This window comes from Python bivittatus, unplaced genomic scaffold (genome assembly GCF_059951505.1).
Source record: "Python bivittatus isolate LINGU-HERP-01145 unplaced genomic scaffold, Pbiv_v1 ctg000220_np1212, whole genome shotgun sequence".
In the NCBI taxonomy this organism is placed as follows: Eukaryota; Metazoa; Chordata; class Lepidosauria; order Squamata; family Pythonidae; genus Python; species Python bivittatus.
The window spans coordinates 17,200,970-17,220,217 of NW_028277048.1; the positions used below are offsets into that span (position 1 = coordinate 17,200,970).

General features: G+C 39.0%; 1 protein-coding gene across 2 annotated transcripts in view; it reads right to left on the minus strand.

Annotated features, from left to right (window-relative positions):
• The window catches only part of SOAT2 (sterol O-acyltransferase 2), a 52,430-nt gene that overhangs the window by 19,750 nt on the left and 13,432 nt on the right, over positions 1-19,248 (minus strand). The window contains exons 2-5 of one of the 2 annotated variants that reach the window (XM_088137995.1): positions 13,355-13,583; positions 3,263-3,354; positions 1,844-1,902; positions 739-866 (exon numbers count right to left, since the gene is read on the minus strand). In XM_088137995.1, coding sequence (XP_087994121.1) covers positions 739-866; positions 1,844-1,902; positions 3,263-3,354; positions 13,355-13,413 — 338 coding nt within the window. In that variant the 5' untranslated portion in view covers positions 13,414-13,583. The remainder of the gene's footprint in view (positions 1-738; positions 867-1,843; positions 1,903-3,262; positions 3,355-13,354; positions 13,584-19,248) is intronic. The other variant, XM_007421333.3, reaches the window with a different exon arrangement.

Genomic DNA, 19,248 nt, shown 5'->3' on the forward strand with positions numbered 1-19,248 from the left:
TCACTTGGTTCATCTGGCTCCTCCTTCCCATTCATCTTTTTTCTCTTCTATAACTACTACATAACTTTAGGAACTGGTGCATGAGTTTTCTTTCCCTCTTCCCACCTTATTTGTTTTTACATTGTTTACAGCACTTAGATGCATTAGCAATCAAGAAGCAGGGGCAGAAGCAGTAAGGAGTAACTTGAAATTCTAACAGTAATTTGTCATGTATTTGGATGATGCAGCCTGACCATCCTTAAGAGCAGAATACATGTCTTTTTCTCAACATTTTTTTTATTGAGGAAGGCTGCTACTTTTTTCTCAAAGCATTTGACACTCTTTCCAGAGTGTCCACTTTTTCTCTGGCCACCTTCTGGAAATATTACTTAAGACTTGTTTGCTTAGCCAAGCCCTTGGAGAGAAGGTTGGCTTGTTAATGGTACTTTTGTTTTTATTGGCGATTACTGTCATAGAATTAGCTGAAAACTATCTGCTGCCTGCAAAGATAAAGAGACATGTAAAGAGGTTTCTGAACCAGCTAAACAAAGGCATTGCCATGCATTCTGTGTGGCATCTTCTGTGATAGAATCTAGGTTTGGCCATCTATCCCTCTAGATGGTCTGGACCTGCAACTCTCAGCATCCTTCTTCGTGGCTATACTTACAGGACTTGCTGGAAGTTATAGATTGGTAACTTCTGGATGACTCCATTTTCCCCATCCCTGCTCTAAAATTAGTTGCAAAGAACCTCTTTCACCTGCTTTGCTTCTTTGCTGGGCCCACATTCAAATGCTGGGGGAAGGAATGAGCTGCATCTTCCAAGGCCTCGCCCAGGAGGTCACTCAGCTGATTGTGCACCTGTTCCAGTACCTCTGCCTTCATCACCTACCAACAAAACAGAGGAAATTTAATGATGCCCAGGCCTGCCTGTCATACCAGGTTCCTAGAATGCATTTAGGAGAAGTTGGTTGGCTTGCTTTTCTCTACATTTCCCAGGTTTTTTTTGTGGTCCTTGTGGCTAAGCTGGCATTGTCCAGGATCTAGTGTATAACCCTACTCTATGTGAACCCTGATCTCCTACTCCAGAGAGTCCAGCACAAGTGTGCTTCCAATGCCCACTGCTTCCAATACCTGAGGTAAGGCCTCTCCCCTATTGTATTTAGACAACACTTTTTCTGCCTTTATCACCCAAGCCCATGAGTGAGACAGCCTTGCTGAATTAGTGTTAACACTTTTACAGGTAATATCCAGACTATGGGGGAAGAAGGGTTTAGCAATGGCATAGTAGAATTAGAGCTTTCCCCAAAGCTGGGCTGAAGTGCTCTCCACCCATCCTGAGTCCACAGAAAATTATACCAGCATGAAATTGGCTGCTTGCATTGCAGATCCCTGTCCTGCCTCTGTTCCCAGGAACTCCAGTCACCTGAATTCCCTCACTCCAAGGGTGAGAAAGCCAAGGAGAGTTTATACATCTTGAGGCATTAGCTTCAGGGAAAGCCCTAATTCTACTATGCCATTGCTACACACCTCCTAAACCCTGTTCTACTCTTAGAGAAGGCTACAACTCTGAAGACCTGAGAGAACCACTAGCAGTTTTCCTTCAACTGAGTTATTCCCTGAACTTATCAGAGTGCCCTGATGCTTTGGCTCTAAACCTACTCAGCTGCTCCCCTTCTCTGATCTGTTGCAGAAGCTCCCTTGTCCAGAAGGGCTAGTAAACCTTCAGGACCTATTCCTCTATGGCAAGGGTAGAAAACATGTGGCCCTTGAGACATAGAATCAATCATTTTCATCATTTAGAGTGGAATATTTGCTTCTGCAATGTCTAGCATCCTCCTGCTTTTAAAAGCATCTGTTATTACCTCCAGGTGTTTCTTCCATTGGATGTGGGCAATGATGCTGTCCAGGTGTTCAATCTCTCCTAGATAATTAGAAACAGCATGGCTTCACTTTCAAGAACATGATTTGAAATCGGGTGAATGAAGGATGTCAGTTCATTGTTGGGATTAGACAGAGCTCTTCCTATTGCAGAAAGTTTTTTTTTTAATTACTACCTCCAGACTTTGAGTGTTCAATTCCCCACTCTTGGAATTCTCTTTCCTTTGAGGTGGACAAAACAGACCCAAAACTATCTCCGCCGTGCCTCTGAAACATCTTATATGGGGTGTTTTTATTCAATTTTGTAGCCATTTCTTTTTTTAAAGCAGAACTATTTCCACACGATACTAACCTCTTTTAGCCAACAGATCTGTGTTTATCCTAGAATTCCATTTTGCTTAATTACTAAGTAAAACAGCTCGTGTGACATAACATAACATTGTCATATAGTCCTAGTCCTATGGAGGAAGGAACATTGCCAGGACCTCTGACAAATATTATAGTTTAGTATATAAACTAACACAAAAAGGCATTTGGCACAACATGCTAACATAAATCAATGAAAAGTGATAGGAAACTGTATTTGCTAATTGGGAAATGGCTTATTTGATTACTCTAAAATAGAAATTAAACATATAAATGTGCAATCCTAATTAACCTTTTTAGAATGGGTCCAAGAAAATGTACACAAATAAGCAGGTTCTAACAGCCATTAAAAAGGAGCTGATGAAATTTTCTGAATGCTTTCTTTGTAATGTAACTAATCTAATTGATTAAGATGATCGTCGTTTCTCTTCAACAGAATGCTTGCACTATTCTGCCTTTGAAGGCAGAACTTTAGCATCTCCGGACAAAAATTAAAGGCATATCTGCTCTTCATGCGTAATTCTTTATCCATTTTTTGTCATAATTTTCCATATTATTTCCTAGAGATGTGTGAATCAACCATTATCTGCTGTTTGCCTCCTTAATGAGTTGCAAATGATTAAAGATTCCATCAGCTATCCATCCTGTAGTACCCATTGGTACAACTCTCTTCTTCCTTTGGTGCAGATTTGATCATGTCCTGTTCCAAAATCCCTTCCACCCCTACAATTATTTTGTGAATATCTGTGTAAAGGAGGATAAACCATAACACCCACTTTTCCTTTTACTACAAGTTCTGCAGTCTTTTGGCAGTGGTGCATAATGGCAGGGGCTCCTGTGGGTTGAACTCCAAAGCATTTCTCTACTAAGGTAGTAGTATGAGGCTTTTTGCTGCAGCCCCAAAAGTGCTAATCTCTGCATAGTACTGCCCAATTCCAAGACCTAATTGAAAATTCCCAGATAATTTATATGTAGCAAAGATTTCCCCCATTCTTACAACAAAGTATATCAACCATTCCCCTGAAATGCCTCCTTACTATTAAGTACTTGTGGTTCCTCTTCTGCCTGCTTCTGAGAGCTTCTTTGCCTCACGTCTCCAGTCCCCATTTCTCTTGGGTCCATGGTGGTTCTGAATGTAGAGTTCTTAGGTTAGTTTCACAATCCAGCCCACCATTCAGATAACTAATTCAGCATGAGAAGGAATAAAGCCATGCTCTGGAGTTAGAACTTTGTAGTTCCTTAATGCAATGCTAAGATAACACTTATCAGTTGAGAGGTAGCAAAGTTAGAGGACTGAATTTGGGCAGCCAAATTTCTAAAACCTTCTGCATGAGATCCATTCAGACGTTCCTTCAGTTTTAAAGAATGAAAAGTATGTGTGAGAGGGAAAGAGGGAGAGAAAGAACACATGTGTTCCCAACTTTTGCTTCCAACCTCATTTCCAATCACCTCCCCAATAATTATCCTCAGAGAAGATTGGGGGGGGGGGAGTTTGCCCATACTTGATTTAATACTTGTATTTATTGCACATAACCTGCAGCATTTTTCCTCTGGCACATCATTTGGAAATAACTGTAATATGACCTAGAGCTAAACATCTTAATCCTGATAAGAAAAAGATGCTGAATTTATCTGTCGCAATCCAGATTAAAACTGCCCTGTTTAGTAGATTATTTTAGATAAGGACTCCATTTTAATTGAAGGGCTGGCTTGATAACCAATAATATCATGCTGTTAACACATTTCAACCTAACCTCAGCTTCAGGAAAAGACTATGAATGTCTTGATTAGAGTTGGCCAAAATGACTTTTTGAAATTCTCAATTAAATTTGTGGGCAGAGAAATTGGTTGGGCATTTCCTCTGAATTACTTAATGACAGGACTCCCTATTAGATCTGACCACTCTTGAAAAAGCCCAAAAGGAGGAAGGTCATCATGACATTGTCGCTTGGGATTTAGTGGAAACACTAAACAGCTGATGAGATGGTTGGACAATGAAAGTACCTTCTCACCGGACTTCCAGGGACAGCAATGGCGGACTGAACATGGCTCTGCTTTTGCGGAACCAACAACCGTGGCAGAAAGAGGAGCCGGTGAATGGATCAGCTCCTTGGGACTGCTCTCCAGATCAAGGGGAAGACAAGGATCACTCACAAGTTTGCTCCATACAGAATCTCCCTGTAAATAGAGGGATCTCCTGCAGGTTTGAGAGTTCTGGGAGCCAGGGGAAAACCATCCTGCCTAAGTTGTGGTTTGACACCTTTCAAAGAGCCACTGGGTTCGCCCGCTTCCTCTCTCTCTCTTTTTAAAAATTTTATTATATGTCTTTATTATAAAATGCTATGTACAAGCTACATTAAGTACAATAAATAATATAGAAAATTAAGATCTACAAATATAAATCTGACAAGGACATATATAAGAAAGAAAGAAAGAAAGAAAGAAAGAAAGAAAGAAAGAAAGAAAGAGAAAAAAAAGAGAAAAAAAGGGAAAAAAACCATTTAAAATGTGGTTTCTGACTATCAAACATTGTAAATATACCAGTAATTATATTACTTTTAATCTCTTATCTTTGTTTTATCTATTTTATTATTATTTCTATTAAAACAATTCTTTAATATACAAAACCAGTAATCAATACGTCATTTTTTTCCACTAACATCAGATAAATGGTTGCCATATCTTCTTAAAGTCCGCCATATTTTTATCTTTCATCAAATCCGTTAATTTGGCCATTTGTGCTAAATCCATTATTTTAACTGTCCATTCTTCTATTGTTGGTATCCTTTCCTCCTTCCAATATTTCGCATACAGTAATCTTGCCGCCGTGATCATATATAGTAATAATTGTCCGTGTCTCTTCTCTAACTCTTCATCTATCATTCCCAAGAATAATTCTGGCTTTTTTGTTATAGTCATTTTTAAGATATTTTGTAAAGTCTTATGTATCTGGTTCCAGAAAGTCTTGGCTTTTTTGCAGGTCCACCAAATATGGTAAAACATTCCTACCTCTTGTAGACATTTCCAGCATTTATTTGTTACATTTTTAAACATTTTTGACAGTTTATCCGGGATTAAATACCATCGGTACATCATTTTGTAAAAGTTTTCTTTCAATTTATAACTCAATGTAAATTTTAGACCCTTTGACCGCATCTTTTCCCATTGCTCTATCATTATATTATATCCAATATTCTTTGCCCACATAGTCATGCAGTCTTTAATTTGTTCGTCTTCCTGTTTTATTTGTAGTAGCATTTTATATATTTTCGTAATAAGATGATCATTGTTCATACATAATTGATTTTCGAAACATGTTGTTTCATTTACAATCTTATAATTCTTTTGGTCTAATTTAAATCGTTCCTTTAATTGTATGTACGTAAACCAATGACATATAAACTCTTCTGCTTCTAATTTCTCTCTTGATTTCATTGCGAATTTATCTTCTTCAAAATCTAATAAGTCCCTATATCTTGCCCATTTTACTCTTCCTACAGTCTCCCTTCTTGCAAATGCCTCTTATGGTACAATCCATAGAGGAAGGTTGGGTGCCAATTTTACTTTGTATCTTTCCCAAGTCTTTAATATAGCTCTTCTAATTGAATGATTCTCAAATTCTTTATTTACTTTAACTTTATCATACCATATATATGCATGACACCATATCTCAATTCGTGACCTTCTAGATATAACAATTTTTGATTTTCTAATGCTATCCAGTCCCTCATCCAGATAAGGGAGCATGTGTCAGGCCTAGCCCAAGGAACTCCAAAAGACCATGTAAATTCAGTCCAGCAATGTTTATTAGCTACAACCTCTAGCAAGAATTTTCCTAGACTGAAACCCCAGTTCCCAAGTAATGCCAGCCACAACATTGTGAATTCCTCAGGGAGGTGCCAGTCTCATCTTCTTATCTCTCCCTCGTACCTCAGGAGATGAAAGAAAATGTTTTTCTCCCTGAGTCTGGCCTTCATAATTCCATTCCATCACAGTATGCTTCATAATATAATTTTAAGTCCGGTAGTCCCAACCCTCTTCTTTCCTTGGCGTCCTGCAGTAATTTGTATCTAATTCATGGTTTCTTCTCTTGCCAGATGAATTTAGAAATATCTTTTTGCCATTGTTTGAATACTGTTTCTGTTAATAATATTGGTATTGTTTGAAATAAGAATAACATCCTAGGTAATATATTCATTTTAATTATAGAAATTCTTCCTAATGATGATAATTGCAACTTCTCCCATCTACCCATATCTTGTTTTACTTCTTTCCATATTTTACTATAATTATTTTGAAATAATGCACTATTTTTAGGTGTAAGAACTACTCCTAGGTATTTTACCTTTTTTTCATTTTTAAAACCTATTTTTTTCTCTAACATTTCTAAGTCATTCAATGGTATATTTATTGTTAACATTTCTGTTTTTTGTTTATTTACTTTAAATCCTATTAGTGATCCTAATTCTTTCAATTTTTGGATTAGTCATTCTACAGATTCTAAGGGGTTTTGTAATATCAGTAATAGATCATCTGTAAATGCTCTTAATTTGAAGGCTTCTTGTTTAATTTTTAGACCCTTAATATGCTTATCTTCCTTAATATCTCTATTAAGGACTTCTAAAACTAATATAAATAATAATGGTGATAAAGGGCAGCCTTGTCTAGTTCCTTTTGTTATTCTACAGTCTTCTGTCAATTCGTCATTCACAATAATGTTTGCTGTTTGCATTGTATAGATAGATTTAATCCCTTTTATAAATGAGTCTCTGAAATCCATGTTTTCTAGTATCATAAACATAAAGCTCCAATTCAAATTATCGAAAGCTTTCTCCGCATCTAGAAATATTAGTACTATCTGGGATTCATTATGATATTGTGCATATTCTATTATATCAACTGCAATCCTTATATTATCCTTCAGTTGTCTCTTGGGCAAAAATCCACATTGATCTTCATTAATAATTTCTTGTAATATTATTTTTAATCTTTCTGCCAAGACTGATGTAAAGATTTTATAATCGTTATTTAGTAAAGATATTGGTCTGTAATTCTTAACTAAGGTTGGGTCTTGTCCTTCTTTTGGAATCAACAAATCAAATTTGCCTCTTTCCAAGTGTTCGGTATTGTTGTTCCTGTCAATTTTGAATTCATTAAGTCTTTAAAGGGTGTAATAATTTGGTCTATAAAACATTTATAATATCTTATCAGTATGCCATCTGGTCCCGGTGTTTTTCCTAATTTATTGCTTTTTTATTGCTTCTACTATTTCTTGTGTTGTTATTGGGCTATTAATTATTAATTTCTGTGTCTGAGATAATTTTGGCAATTTTATTTTATTTTTTTTCAATATATCAGTCAAAAATATGTATTCCTTTCTCTTTTTTAAAATCCTTATAGGAATTTCCTTTAATACAATTATATCTTTTCCCCCAATAATAATTCTATTCTCAAAATGTATTTGCAATATCATATCTCTTGTTTTTTTTCCCTGCAAATTCTATTAATACATCCCTTGGTTTATTATGAATTTTGGCATATTTTGAGTTTATTCTAAATACAGTGGTACCTCTAGTTACGAACTTAATCCGTTCCGTGACTCTGGTTGCAACTCGAGTTGGTCTCAAGTCGAGGTAACGTTTCCCATAAGGTTCAATGTAAATACGGTTAATCCGTTCCGCCCTCCGAATTTGGTCGCACCACGAGGCAAATTTCCCCATAAGGTTCAATGTAAATACGGCTAAACAGTTCTGAAACATATGCATTTTATTTTTAAACCTCAAAAACCTTCCAAACACCACAAAAACCTTCCAAACACCACAAAACACACCACAAGCCTCACCGAACGTCTCCTTGCTACCGCGATCTCGCCCACAGGAAGCCGCGACCGCGTGGCAGCAGGGAAAATGTCCGCGGATCCGGTTCGTAAGTAGAGGCGGAGTTCGCATGTCGAGGTAAATTTTTGGGGCCGGAGCTGGTCGTATCTTGAAAAATTCGTAAGGAGGGGCGTTCGTAACTAGAGGTACCACTGTATCTTTTCTATTTCTTCCACCATCTTTTCTTCCTCCCAGTCTATTAAAGTAGCCAGAGTTTGAATGACCTTATCCTCTATTTCTTCTTCTTTCCCTTCAGGTATACCTCTAAATCTCAAGCAATATTCCGTTTCCCTTAATTCTAATAATGCCAATTTATCTAACTCATTTTCCTTCTCAATTTCCAACATATCCACCTGTCATTGACTTTTTAAATTTCTACTCCCCACTTTTCATTTATCTTATCTATCTTTTGTTCAAGCCTTTTTTCAAAATCATCTAGTTTTTTTTCCAACAGTTGGTTTACACTTTGAGAAATATTTTGTGAGGTTTTACATGTACTGTATATTCCTCAAACATAGTCTTTAGCCAATCCCCTTGTCCAGACCCTCCCGACCCCCTTCGAATCTGTTTTCTTGTGTTCATAATTATTGTCTTTCAGTTAATATTAGTATACTAATTAATATTGTTATACAACTTTTTTTTTTTTTTTGGTTACACTAAGAGAGAGGTCCAGAGCAAAGTTAGGTAACATTAACTAAATATGGCTTCTGTAAATAAATAATTATATCCCCTTCTTGTTTCAACCTCGAAATATTGAAGAGCTCACCAAGGGTCTTAGTCCTTTTACAATGCTTGAAAGTCTTGTGAGAAAAATGAATCTTTGGGTGAAAAAGACAAGTTTTTAGAGGCCTCAGATGAATGGGATTGCCTTAATAAGACTGAACCATAAAGGCATGTGGAAGCATCCTTGAAGCTGATGTGAACCAGGCCGGTTGTAAACTCCTTATCACAAACATCCCCATAGCAACCTGGGCATCTGGTCCCCCTCCAGTACGTACTGCTCAATAAACGCTGCAGTGAAGCCTTGAGTGTTCTGCATTTGTGTCCTGCATTTTGATCCCACAGAAACTGGTGTTAGAAGTGGGATTCACAGTTTTCGAGCTGCGACCGGAGACGACAGCAGGGCGCCCTTCAGGGTGAGTGTTGTTGCGAGCCTGATCCCGTGTCCCTTTCCCACTGCCAGATAAGGGCACCGTTTAGGGGTGTGTGTAAGGCAACTGTCTGTGTCTAAAAGTCTATTTTGGCTAGGGAGGTTTGTCAGGAAATTTGGGCCATGCCAAATCCTTAGCCGCCCCTGGCTTCCTGCGAGCTTAATTGCGATGACCGGGAGTGTCCAGAAAGCAAGGGAGAATTTGGTCTTGGCAGAGTGAGTGTGTTCCTTTTGTGTCGAGCAGAGGCTGACCCCGAGACTCTGCTCAAACTCCCTTTCCCTATTGTTTCTCTTTGAATGAAGTTGCTTTAAGCTGCTGATAGGTAAGGAGGGAAGTGTTAACGATGTCCAGGCAGGCTGTGACAGGTTTTTGAGTGAAAGTGTTAAGGATCACATAAAAGCTGGTCCTCCCTGGTTGTAACAGTTCGTACATGTGAATCAAAGGACCAGAATAATCAACGCAGGAAGGGAAAAGCCGGCAAAAGAGGAACCTCCACATCCCGGATGCGGGCAGAGATTGAAAATTAAAGATAAGTAAATTTAAAGTTTAAAAAGGGTCTCTGGGAGGAAAGGGAAGAAAAGCAAAAGAAAAAAATGAGTAATTTGCAAACAAAGCATGCTTTGAAGGAAGCTCCACAAGGAGCTCCTGTTAGATTTATGCAGCAAAAGTTTGGTTTAGAATTAAATATAAGTAACAATGGCATAATGGTACTAAGAGTTACAGCTGTGCTCAGTGGCCACTTTGGGAAGTTGGGAGAAAAACAGACTTTTTGAGTCTCCCACCCAAAGACAAAGTAAAACAATTAAAGCTATTTGCTATTTGGAATACAGAAATTGATAGGTGAAAAGCAGAAAGCAGAGCCAGCAGCTGGAAAAATATCTTTCAAAAGCTGCAGTCAGACACACAAGCAGACGGAGAGGAAAAAGTTAACAGGGAAAACAAAGAAGCTGCTAGCAAACCATCAACAGAGACGGAAAGCTTTCAATCTTTAGCACAACTTTATCCTCAGTTGTCAAAATGAATTGAGGAGAGAGAGTTAACTTTACTACAATGGGAAGACCCTCTCCTGGAAAACATGCTAACGGCCCCTCCTCTTAATCAACAAAGGGAAACTTTGCAAGACAGGCAATTTGCCCAACCAGTGGTTGAAGCAAGGGTAGGGGAAAGAGCTGCTACAGCCCCCTTTCCCCACCTGGACCAGCAGATTCCACCATTAGCAGCCCTGTGGCGAGCCACACTAGATCTCACACTCAATTATATCCTATGAGGCAAGTACCAAGTGACATAGGGGAAGTCACAGAAGTACACGTTCCTTGGAATCCCCTAGAATCCAAATGGCCAACAGAAGCTCCAAAACTTGCTAATGGAGCAGAGAATCTTCAGCAATCATTTGCAAATGCACATTCCTTTGCTGTTGCTATTGCAGTTATTTATCCAACAGTAATGGATTGGACTAAAATCACTGATGTAAAACAAAAAATCGATGAAAATCCTGGTGATTTTTATGAGAGACTGATAGCTGCCTTTAAGAAATATGGGGGAACTCAGGACCCTGAAACAGAAATGCTGAATGCTGTTCGTCAGCACTTTGTTAATCAGCTAGACCCATGGCTAGGAAACAGATTCTAAGAATCCATCTCTGAGGATGGGAAAGTGGATCTCTCAATGAGATCAGGGATGAAGCCACCCATCACTGGCATTGGCAAATACTTCTGGAGAAAAAGGAAAAGCATAAAGTCAGAATAGCTGCCTTGCAATTACATATGGGTCAAGGGCCCATCAGAAATCCTCAAGATAAATATGTCTATGACAGGAGAAGAGGATCTGGATGGAGAGGAAGCATGAGGCGAGGAAGGGGAAGTTTTCAGAATAACGGAAGGAATTCAGGATGTTTCCTTCCACACAAGGCTACTGGCGAAAGGAGTGTCCCCAGAATCAAGCTCCTGCGGGACTCACTGCTACTGCTCCCGCTGAGGATTTATTCGATTAGGAGTGCCCTGGGAGGGCAATTGTAGCTCCTCTTTGAGTCACAACCACTGGTCAGGGGGAAGTGAATATTAAATTGGGGTCTCAGAATATTAAGGCATTGGTGGATACTGGAACAGACTTGTCAGTGATAAGAGCCCAGGATGCTAAGGGAATACTCCAGCCCACAAAAAGAGGAGTTGTAACCACAGGAATTTCTGGCATTCCTGTTAAACATGTTTGGTCGGAGCCAGCTTTATTTTCACTGGGCCCACTGACTGCTGAACATGCTTTTCTTATTGGCACTGATGGATCCCCAAACCTACTGGGAAGGGAACTCTTGTGTAAATGGAAGTGCCAGGTTGCTTGTCATCCTAATGGTAAATTGGAATTGTTAATTCCAGAGGAGGAGGATGTTAATGTACAAGAGGTTCGTGAAGCAGTGTTTCAGCTTTCATCTGCTAAAGTTGTCACACCGCCCCTGCCTTTGTATCTGCAAGCAATGCCAAGGGGGGTGTGGGCAACTGAAGAAGGGAATTGTGGTTTAATAAAAAGGGCCAATCCATTTAAAGTGGAGCTCCTTCCAGAGAAATCTGGGCCATATCTGCCCCAATATCCACTAAAGCCAGAAGCAGAGCAGGGCATAGTGCCTGTGATTGATTCGTTGCTCAGGCAACAGGTACTTAAAGAGACCTCCAGCTCATGTAATGTGCCAATATTTCCTGTAAAGAAAACAGGAAGTGATCCCCCCAAGTTTTAACTCAGCAACATGGGGACTCAAAAAGACCAGTAGCTTATTTGTCTTATAAGTTGGATCCAGTAGCCCAAGCATATCCACCTTGTCTATGATTCATGAGGTACAGGCCCTTTTAAACCATGGCCATCTGCTACCTATTTCAGCATCCCGCCTCACATCATATGACATGCAACGTTTGCAGAATCCAAGTGTAACACTTTCTAAAGCTCCTCTCCAGAATCCAGCAGACTTTGAAATTTACTGTGATGGTACTAGTTTCATCACAGAGGGGGGAGAGCGCAAGGCAAGCTACGCAGTCACCACAGAACATTTTGTTATAAAAGCTGACAGCATTGACCCCCCGTTTCAGCTCAAGTAGCAGAACTAGTAGCCTTACATCAAGCCTTGTCTTATGTAAGGACATAATCAGCTAACATCTATACTGATTCAAGATATGCATGGGGAATAGCTCAAGATTACGGTCAACTGTGGAAAAACGGGGGATTCCTGACAAGCATTGGAACAGAGATTAAATATGGCCCGTTAATTCGTGCTATTTTAGATCTCATCCAGAACCTGAAACCTTTAGCAATAGTCAAGGTTAAAGCACATTCAGGAGTTAAAGGCAGTGAGTTGGCTGACGGGACAGCAAAGCAAGCCGCTCTCAAACCACAGCCAGAGCAGAAATTTTTGCAATTGTTACCCTGCACTGTACCTGCAGATGCAGCTTGGGTGCAGGAATATGCCACTAAGAGAAAAAGAAGTGGAAACAGAACCAAGCAGCAAAGGGGGAAGGAGGAGTCTGGAAATTAAAAGGGAAAGTAATCATTCCCAGGATGGCAGTTAAGCACATTTTAAAGTTGCTACATGATCAAGGTCATGAAGGAGCAGAAGCGTTAGCTCAGAGATTTAAGCAACATTGGGCAGGCGAAGGGATTAATGCAGAAGCACAGAAGATAGTTGACAACTGTGCAGTTTGCCTGGCCCATTCTAAGGGGTGAGGACTGAGGCCATGTCCTTCCCAACTGCCTAGGGGGCAGTATCCTTTCCAAATGATACAGATTGACTTTGCTGACATGCCTCCGTTTAAACAGAAGAAGCACCTATTGATTGTAATATGCACCTTCAATAACTATGTAGAAGCAATTGGTTGGGGATGGGTAGATGTACTCCCCATGGCACTGTTGGGCATCAAAAGCTCATCTCTAAAGGAACTGAAACTGTCTCCCTATGAAATTGTATATGGGCGGCCAACGCCTCTGGGCCTTGGCTTGATCCCCATTCCAGAAGGCGTTCACCCTAACCCAACGTCAAATTACTTATATGCTATACAATCTTTTCAACAGGAGCAGCACCAAACCCAAGAGCGAGTCAGACAACATCGTAATCAGAGCGGGCTACCTGAAACTGAAGCAGTTGATCAGTTGCAAGCTGGAGACTGGGTGTATCGAAAAGTGCATCAAACGAAAGACTGTCTCTCTCCAAGGTGGAAAGACCCGTACCAAGTGCTGTTAGTAGCTCACAGCAGTGCAAAGCTTGAAGGTCTGGCCTCATGGGTTCACTTAAGTCATCTCAGGTGCACTCCACCTCCAGCCCCAGAAGCAAGCAATACCAAGGACTGTGTTCAAAGCTCCCGGGAAACAAACAGATTAAAGAAGAAAGAAGAAAGGTGAAGTTTTGACTACAAAATCCCGAAGAGCTCTGAAGATAAGTTTTAAAATGGACTCTTGTTGCTAGTTTAATATTAATACTTGGGCTCCTGCAGTCATTTACCGTATTTTTCTGACTGTAAGACGATACTTTTTTCTAAAATCTTACGCTAAAAATTGAAGGGTGTCTTATTCAAGGAAGTCAGCTGGGAATCGCGCGGTTGCAAAACTGCCCATATTTTGTTTCTGCAGAGAGACTTCCTCCTATTGCTAGCCTCCAATCACGAGTGAAATAGCTTGTCTCCCAAACAGACTTCCTCCAATCACGAGCCTGATGTAACTGACGTCAGCTGATGCTGACAAACCAATTGGAGGAAGTCTGTTTGCAGAGACAAGCTATCGGCAGTTTCACTCGTGCTTGAATGTAATCAGTTATGCAAAAGAGCCTGGAAACAGAGCTGCAGAGAGATGGTTTGGACCTCCTCCCACCGAGTGTATCAGGTAAATGTTACCTAATTACTAAATAAAAATGTGTTCTGCACTATCTTTAAAATATTGATTTCTTAATTTTGGGTTGGAAAAGTGGGAGTTGTCTTGTACATGGGGACGTCTTATTGACAGAAAAATACGGTAAATTGTTTACTGTTTACTGTGTTTCTCTTTCTTTACTTTCTGCCTCACAGCAAAACTATGGCTCTGTTTACTTTTATGTTTATTATAGCCTATCTGCAAATGCCAGGATATAAGATGCAATACCCACTAGACTGGTTGCCTACTAACAATTCCTATTTGACTTTAATCCATTTTATAATCCCACCTGGTGAACCTTCTGTGCTCTCGAGGGAACCAACTGGGATTCTGTGTTTAAAACATGTTTTGTAGGAGTACCTGATCTGTTTTTAAATGTGCTCTGTACCATTGCTGTACCACTCACTACACATAACCCACTTACCCTTGATTACATAGGGAAAACCCTCCTGTACTATCAGTCCACAACCACCAAACACCAGTGGACCAACCAAGCATTATACAGAGTAAAAACCAAGGGCAATTTGCCAGGGACCAACTCTGTGTGAGTAGTTGGCTGTGAAGACAAAAAAGACATGCCTTTCCCTACCAGCTCTTGAAAAATGCTCAGGGGTAATACACCTCACCTCTGTAAGAGTTTTTTGCTACTTATCAAAGGGCTGGTATCTATTGTGTGGAAACTATGCCTTTTCATACTTCCCAACACAATCCTTGGGAGGCGCCTGCGCAGTTGGGCATTTAACTTCATTTCATGCAGTACCACTTGTTCAAAATTACACTCATCATAAGCCCAAGCGATCGCACAAGATATCGAATAGAGGGCCCCCTACTTGACAGTACCTGTGATGACCATGTAGGGCTGTTGAATACCAAAGATGTTTATGGGCTTGCTGTATCCATAATTGGAACACCAGGTCTAGCAACCTGTGCTTACCTGGATCTCAGAAAATTGGCCTGTTTAGTTATAAAAAGCATCAACAAGTCCTCAAATGCTATAGCTCTTCCAAATGAAGAGCAGGAACAATTAAGAACAGCAATCTTACAAAATAGATTGGCCATTGACTTTGTACTATTCAAGATGGCCTATGGGTGCAAGGAATTTCCAGGTATGTACTGCTTTAACCTGACAGACAATTCCTTGAGTGTGAAAGCCACTGTGCAAGATTTAAAGGATCTGGCAAAACATATCACTGAACAAGCCCCCAGTAATCTGTAGAATTGGCTCACCTCTTGGCTGCCTGGAACTGGGTGGCTGAGAAATTTACTATTAGGATGCCTAGCTCTTCTGGCCCTAGTAATCCTATTACTGTGTAGTGGACAATGTTTAATGGGTCTTTTTAACAATTGCCTCCAGAAGAGTGTAAGGCTCAATCCAGTTCTCCAGTCTGACCTGGAATTTGACCTTTCTGAGGGTCAAAAGGGGGAAGAGGACTGTGAGAAAAGAATCTTTGGGTGAAAAAGACAAGTTTTTAGAGGCCTCAGATGAATGGGATCGCCTTAATAAGATTGAACCATAAAGGCATGTGGAAGCATCCTTGAAGCTGATGTGAACCAGGCCAGTTGTAATCTCCTTATCACAAACATCCCCATAGCGCGAGTTTCCACCCGGACGGGACAGTGCGCTGACGTGTTTCTTGGAGCTCTGAGGGCACCCAAGCTGTATTTGATCAGTGGTGGGTCTAGAGGAGAGAAGTCCACCAAATACCCCCCTGGATGGGGGGGGGGGTTCAGAAGATTAACCACGAGAGCCCCAGACGCTGTTCCTCCTACCTGTCCTGGCTTCCACCCCAGGAGAGCCGGTGAGTAGAGCAGCGAAGGTGGCTGGGAATTCCATCGTGCTTTACAAATGCAGAGAGCCTCATGAATAAGAGACTTTAGCGCTGCAGTCCGGTGTCTTAGATCACTTTAGAAGAGGAAGGTTTTGGGTTTTTTTCCTCCTCTCCTCCTCTTTGGATTATATTTTTTTTCTTTTTTTGTCTTATTAATATCTAAGATCTATCTCTGGACTATACTTTTAGATGCTGGGGAGTTACTTTTTTATTCTCTGTCATGGAATGTAATGGGTGGAAATTGGCAAATGGACTTTGCTACTATATGGAAATGTTTTATGGATTTTAAATAGAGAATTTCATAAATTGTTAATGGTTTGCCTTTTCTATGGGATTAAAAAAATTTCTTTTTTTCTTTTTTTTGGCTCATAAATGTATATTGGACTATGAATCTGCTGTTGGATTTTTATAGTTGAGTTTTCCCTTTTCTCCATGTTGAACTTAAAAGCTTGAGAACTGAGAATTGTTTATATATTTTATTATCTATATTTGGGAACAATAAGAGAGAGCTTTCTATAGCTGGGATTATAATTGCTATTAGAGAATTTGGAAGAAAGCTGTTGCTATTGGATTACAATTGTTGTTCTTTGAAGTTATTGAACTTTCTACTGCTTACAATGGCTTTAAGAGGGAAGAAGGATAAGGAAAAGGAAAGAGAATCAACAAGAAATTTTACAGAACCGGCTGAGGGGGGTGGAGACATGAAAAAAGTACTAAATGCAATTGCCGCCTTAAGCCACCACATGGACCAAGGAGACACAAAAATGAATGAAAAAAATAGACAATTTAAAGAAGGAATTGACTCAAGAATTTAGAAATGAGGTTCAGAAAGTGAAAGATGTGGTGGATAATTTGTTAACTGATCTCAAGAATACTCAAGGACAGGTACAGTTGTTAGAAATTAAGTCAGAAGCAGTCACTAAAGATATTGATCGAAATCTGGATGCTATTGCATTAGCAGAAATGAGGGAGAAAGAATTCATATTGAGATTGAGATCAGTAACAGAAAATCCTGGGGAAGATCTGAGAAAATTTATTATTACCTCATTAGCACAATTTTTAGAGATGGAGGAACAAGATTTAGACTCTGAAATAGATAAGGTTTATAGAGTCAGTTCACGTTATGCTAGAGAAAAAAAGGTCCCAAGAGATATACTAATTCATTTCGTACGGAAGGTCACAAGAGAACTAATTTTGAAAAAACATTATAATGAGGGATTGAGTATTGCAGGTAAAAAGGTGATTATCTTAAAAGAAATACCTTTAAGAATCTTGAGAAAAAGAAAGGATTACTCCTTCTTCACAGATAAATTAAAGCAACATGGTATTTCTTTTAGATGGGAGAGATTAGAAGGAGTATCTTTTATGCATAAAGAGCAAAGATTCAGAATAAATTCTATTTTAAAGGCAGAAGCCTTTTTGGAAAAATATAAAGCAGATTTTTGCAATACCCATAAAGAAATAGAAGATAAAGAAAAAGAAAAGACTATAGAAGACATCGAAACCAGTGTGGATTTAACAAAATTTGGGGCTTCTGGAGTGGATCATAAAAGACTCTAATATAAATATACTTATGGATTACAAATACTTGTTGTTGTTGTTTAGTCGTTAAGTCGTGTCCGACTCTTCGTGACCCCATGAACCATATTGCGCCAGGCCTTCCTGTCCTTCACTGCCTCCCTGAGTTTGCTCAGTTTCATGCTCATTGCTTCAGTGATGCTATCTAACCATCTCATCCTCTGCCGTCCTCTTCTCCTTTTGCCTTCAATCTTTCCCAGCATCAGGGTCTTCTCCAAAGAGATCTCTCTTCGCATTAGGTGACCAAAATATCTGAGCTTGAGCTTCATTATCGATCCTTCCAATGAGCAATCAGGGTTGATTTCCTTTAAGATTGACTGGTTTGACCTCCTAGCAGTCCAGGGGACTCTCAAGAGTCTTCTCCAGCACCACAGTTCAAAGGCATCAATTCTTCGGCACTCGGCCTTTTTTATGGTCCAGCTCTCACAGCCATACATTACTACTGGATACAAATACTTAACCTGGAATATAAATGGAGCAAATGTTCCTCAAAAAAGAAAGTTTTTTTTTATTTTTTAAAGAAACTGAATTTGGATATAATCTGTTTGCAAGAGACACATATTTGTAAAAAAGATATTAAGTACTTGGTTCGGAAACAAATTGGAGAAGAATTTATATTGGCTGGACCAAAAAAGACTAAAGGAGTTGTTTTGTATATACAATCAAAATTGAATCCACAGTTGATTTTGACTGATGATGGAGGAAGATATGTGGCAGTTGAAATTAGTATACAAGGGGTCAAAACATTAGTTGTTGGACTGTATGCCCCAAATGTTGATAAAGGGATATTTTATAAAAATTTGATGGATAAATTGATGGACTTACAATACAAGAATTGATGCCTTATGGGTGATTGGAATGGGGTGATTTCTCCAATGGAAGACAAACAGTCCCCAAAGAGGCTGAAACTTAAAGAAGGAAAACTATCCCAACATTCTTTGATTTGAAAGACATGTTGGATTTACAAGATATTTGGAGACTTTTAAATGGAAATTCCAAGGAATATACATATTATTCTGAGAGATTTAAGTCCTTTTCTCGAATAGATATGTTTTTGATTTCTAAAACTTTGATGATGGATGTTACTAAAGTTGAAATATTACCTAAGACTTTTTCAGACCATAATCCTGTTAAGTTGACTATTAAAGGGAAAAAGAGTACATTTCAATGGAGAGTAAATGAGACAATTTTATGGAAAAATGAAATAGTAGATACTTGTAAAAAAAAATAAGAGTTTTTTCAACTGAATATGAATAAAGGCACTAACACCGAGACTGTTTGGGATGCTTGCAAGGCTTACATGAGAGGTTATTTCATTCAGTATAATGCCCAGTTGAAGAGAAAGAAACAAGAGAAGATGCAATTGATTTTAGATGAAATTAAAAACAAAGAGATTGAGATGAGACACAAATTAATTTTTTTACAAAAACAAATGTCAATGTTAATGATACAGGAATTAGAAACTCAATTGAAATTTACAAAACAGAAATATTCTGAATCTGCGAATAAACCAGGTAGATGGCTAGCTTATAAATTGTGTAAACAAAGACAGAAAATATTAATTTCTAAAATACAACATGAGGGGAAGACTTTAATGGATAATGCAGGCATTCAAGAGGCCTTTTTTTGTTATTACTCATCATTATATAAAAAACAAGATGTTTATTTAGATGATATTGATAAATATCTGTCTAAACAAAAACTACCTATT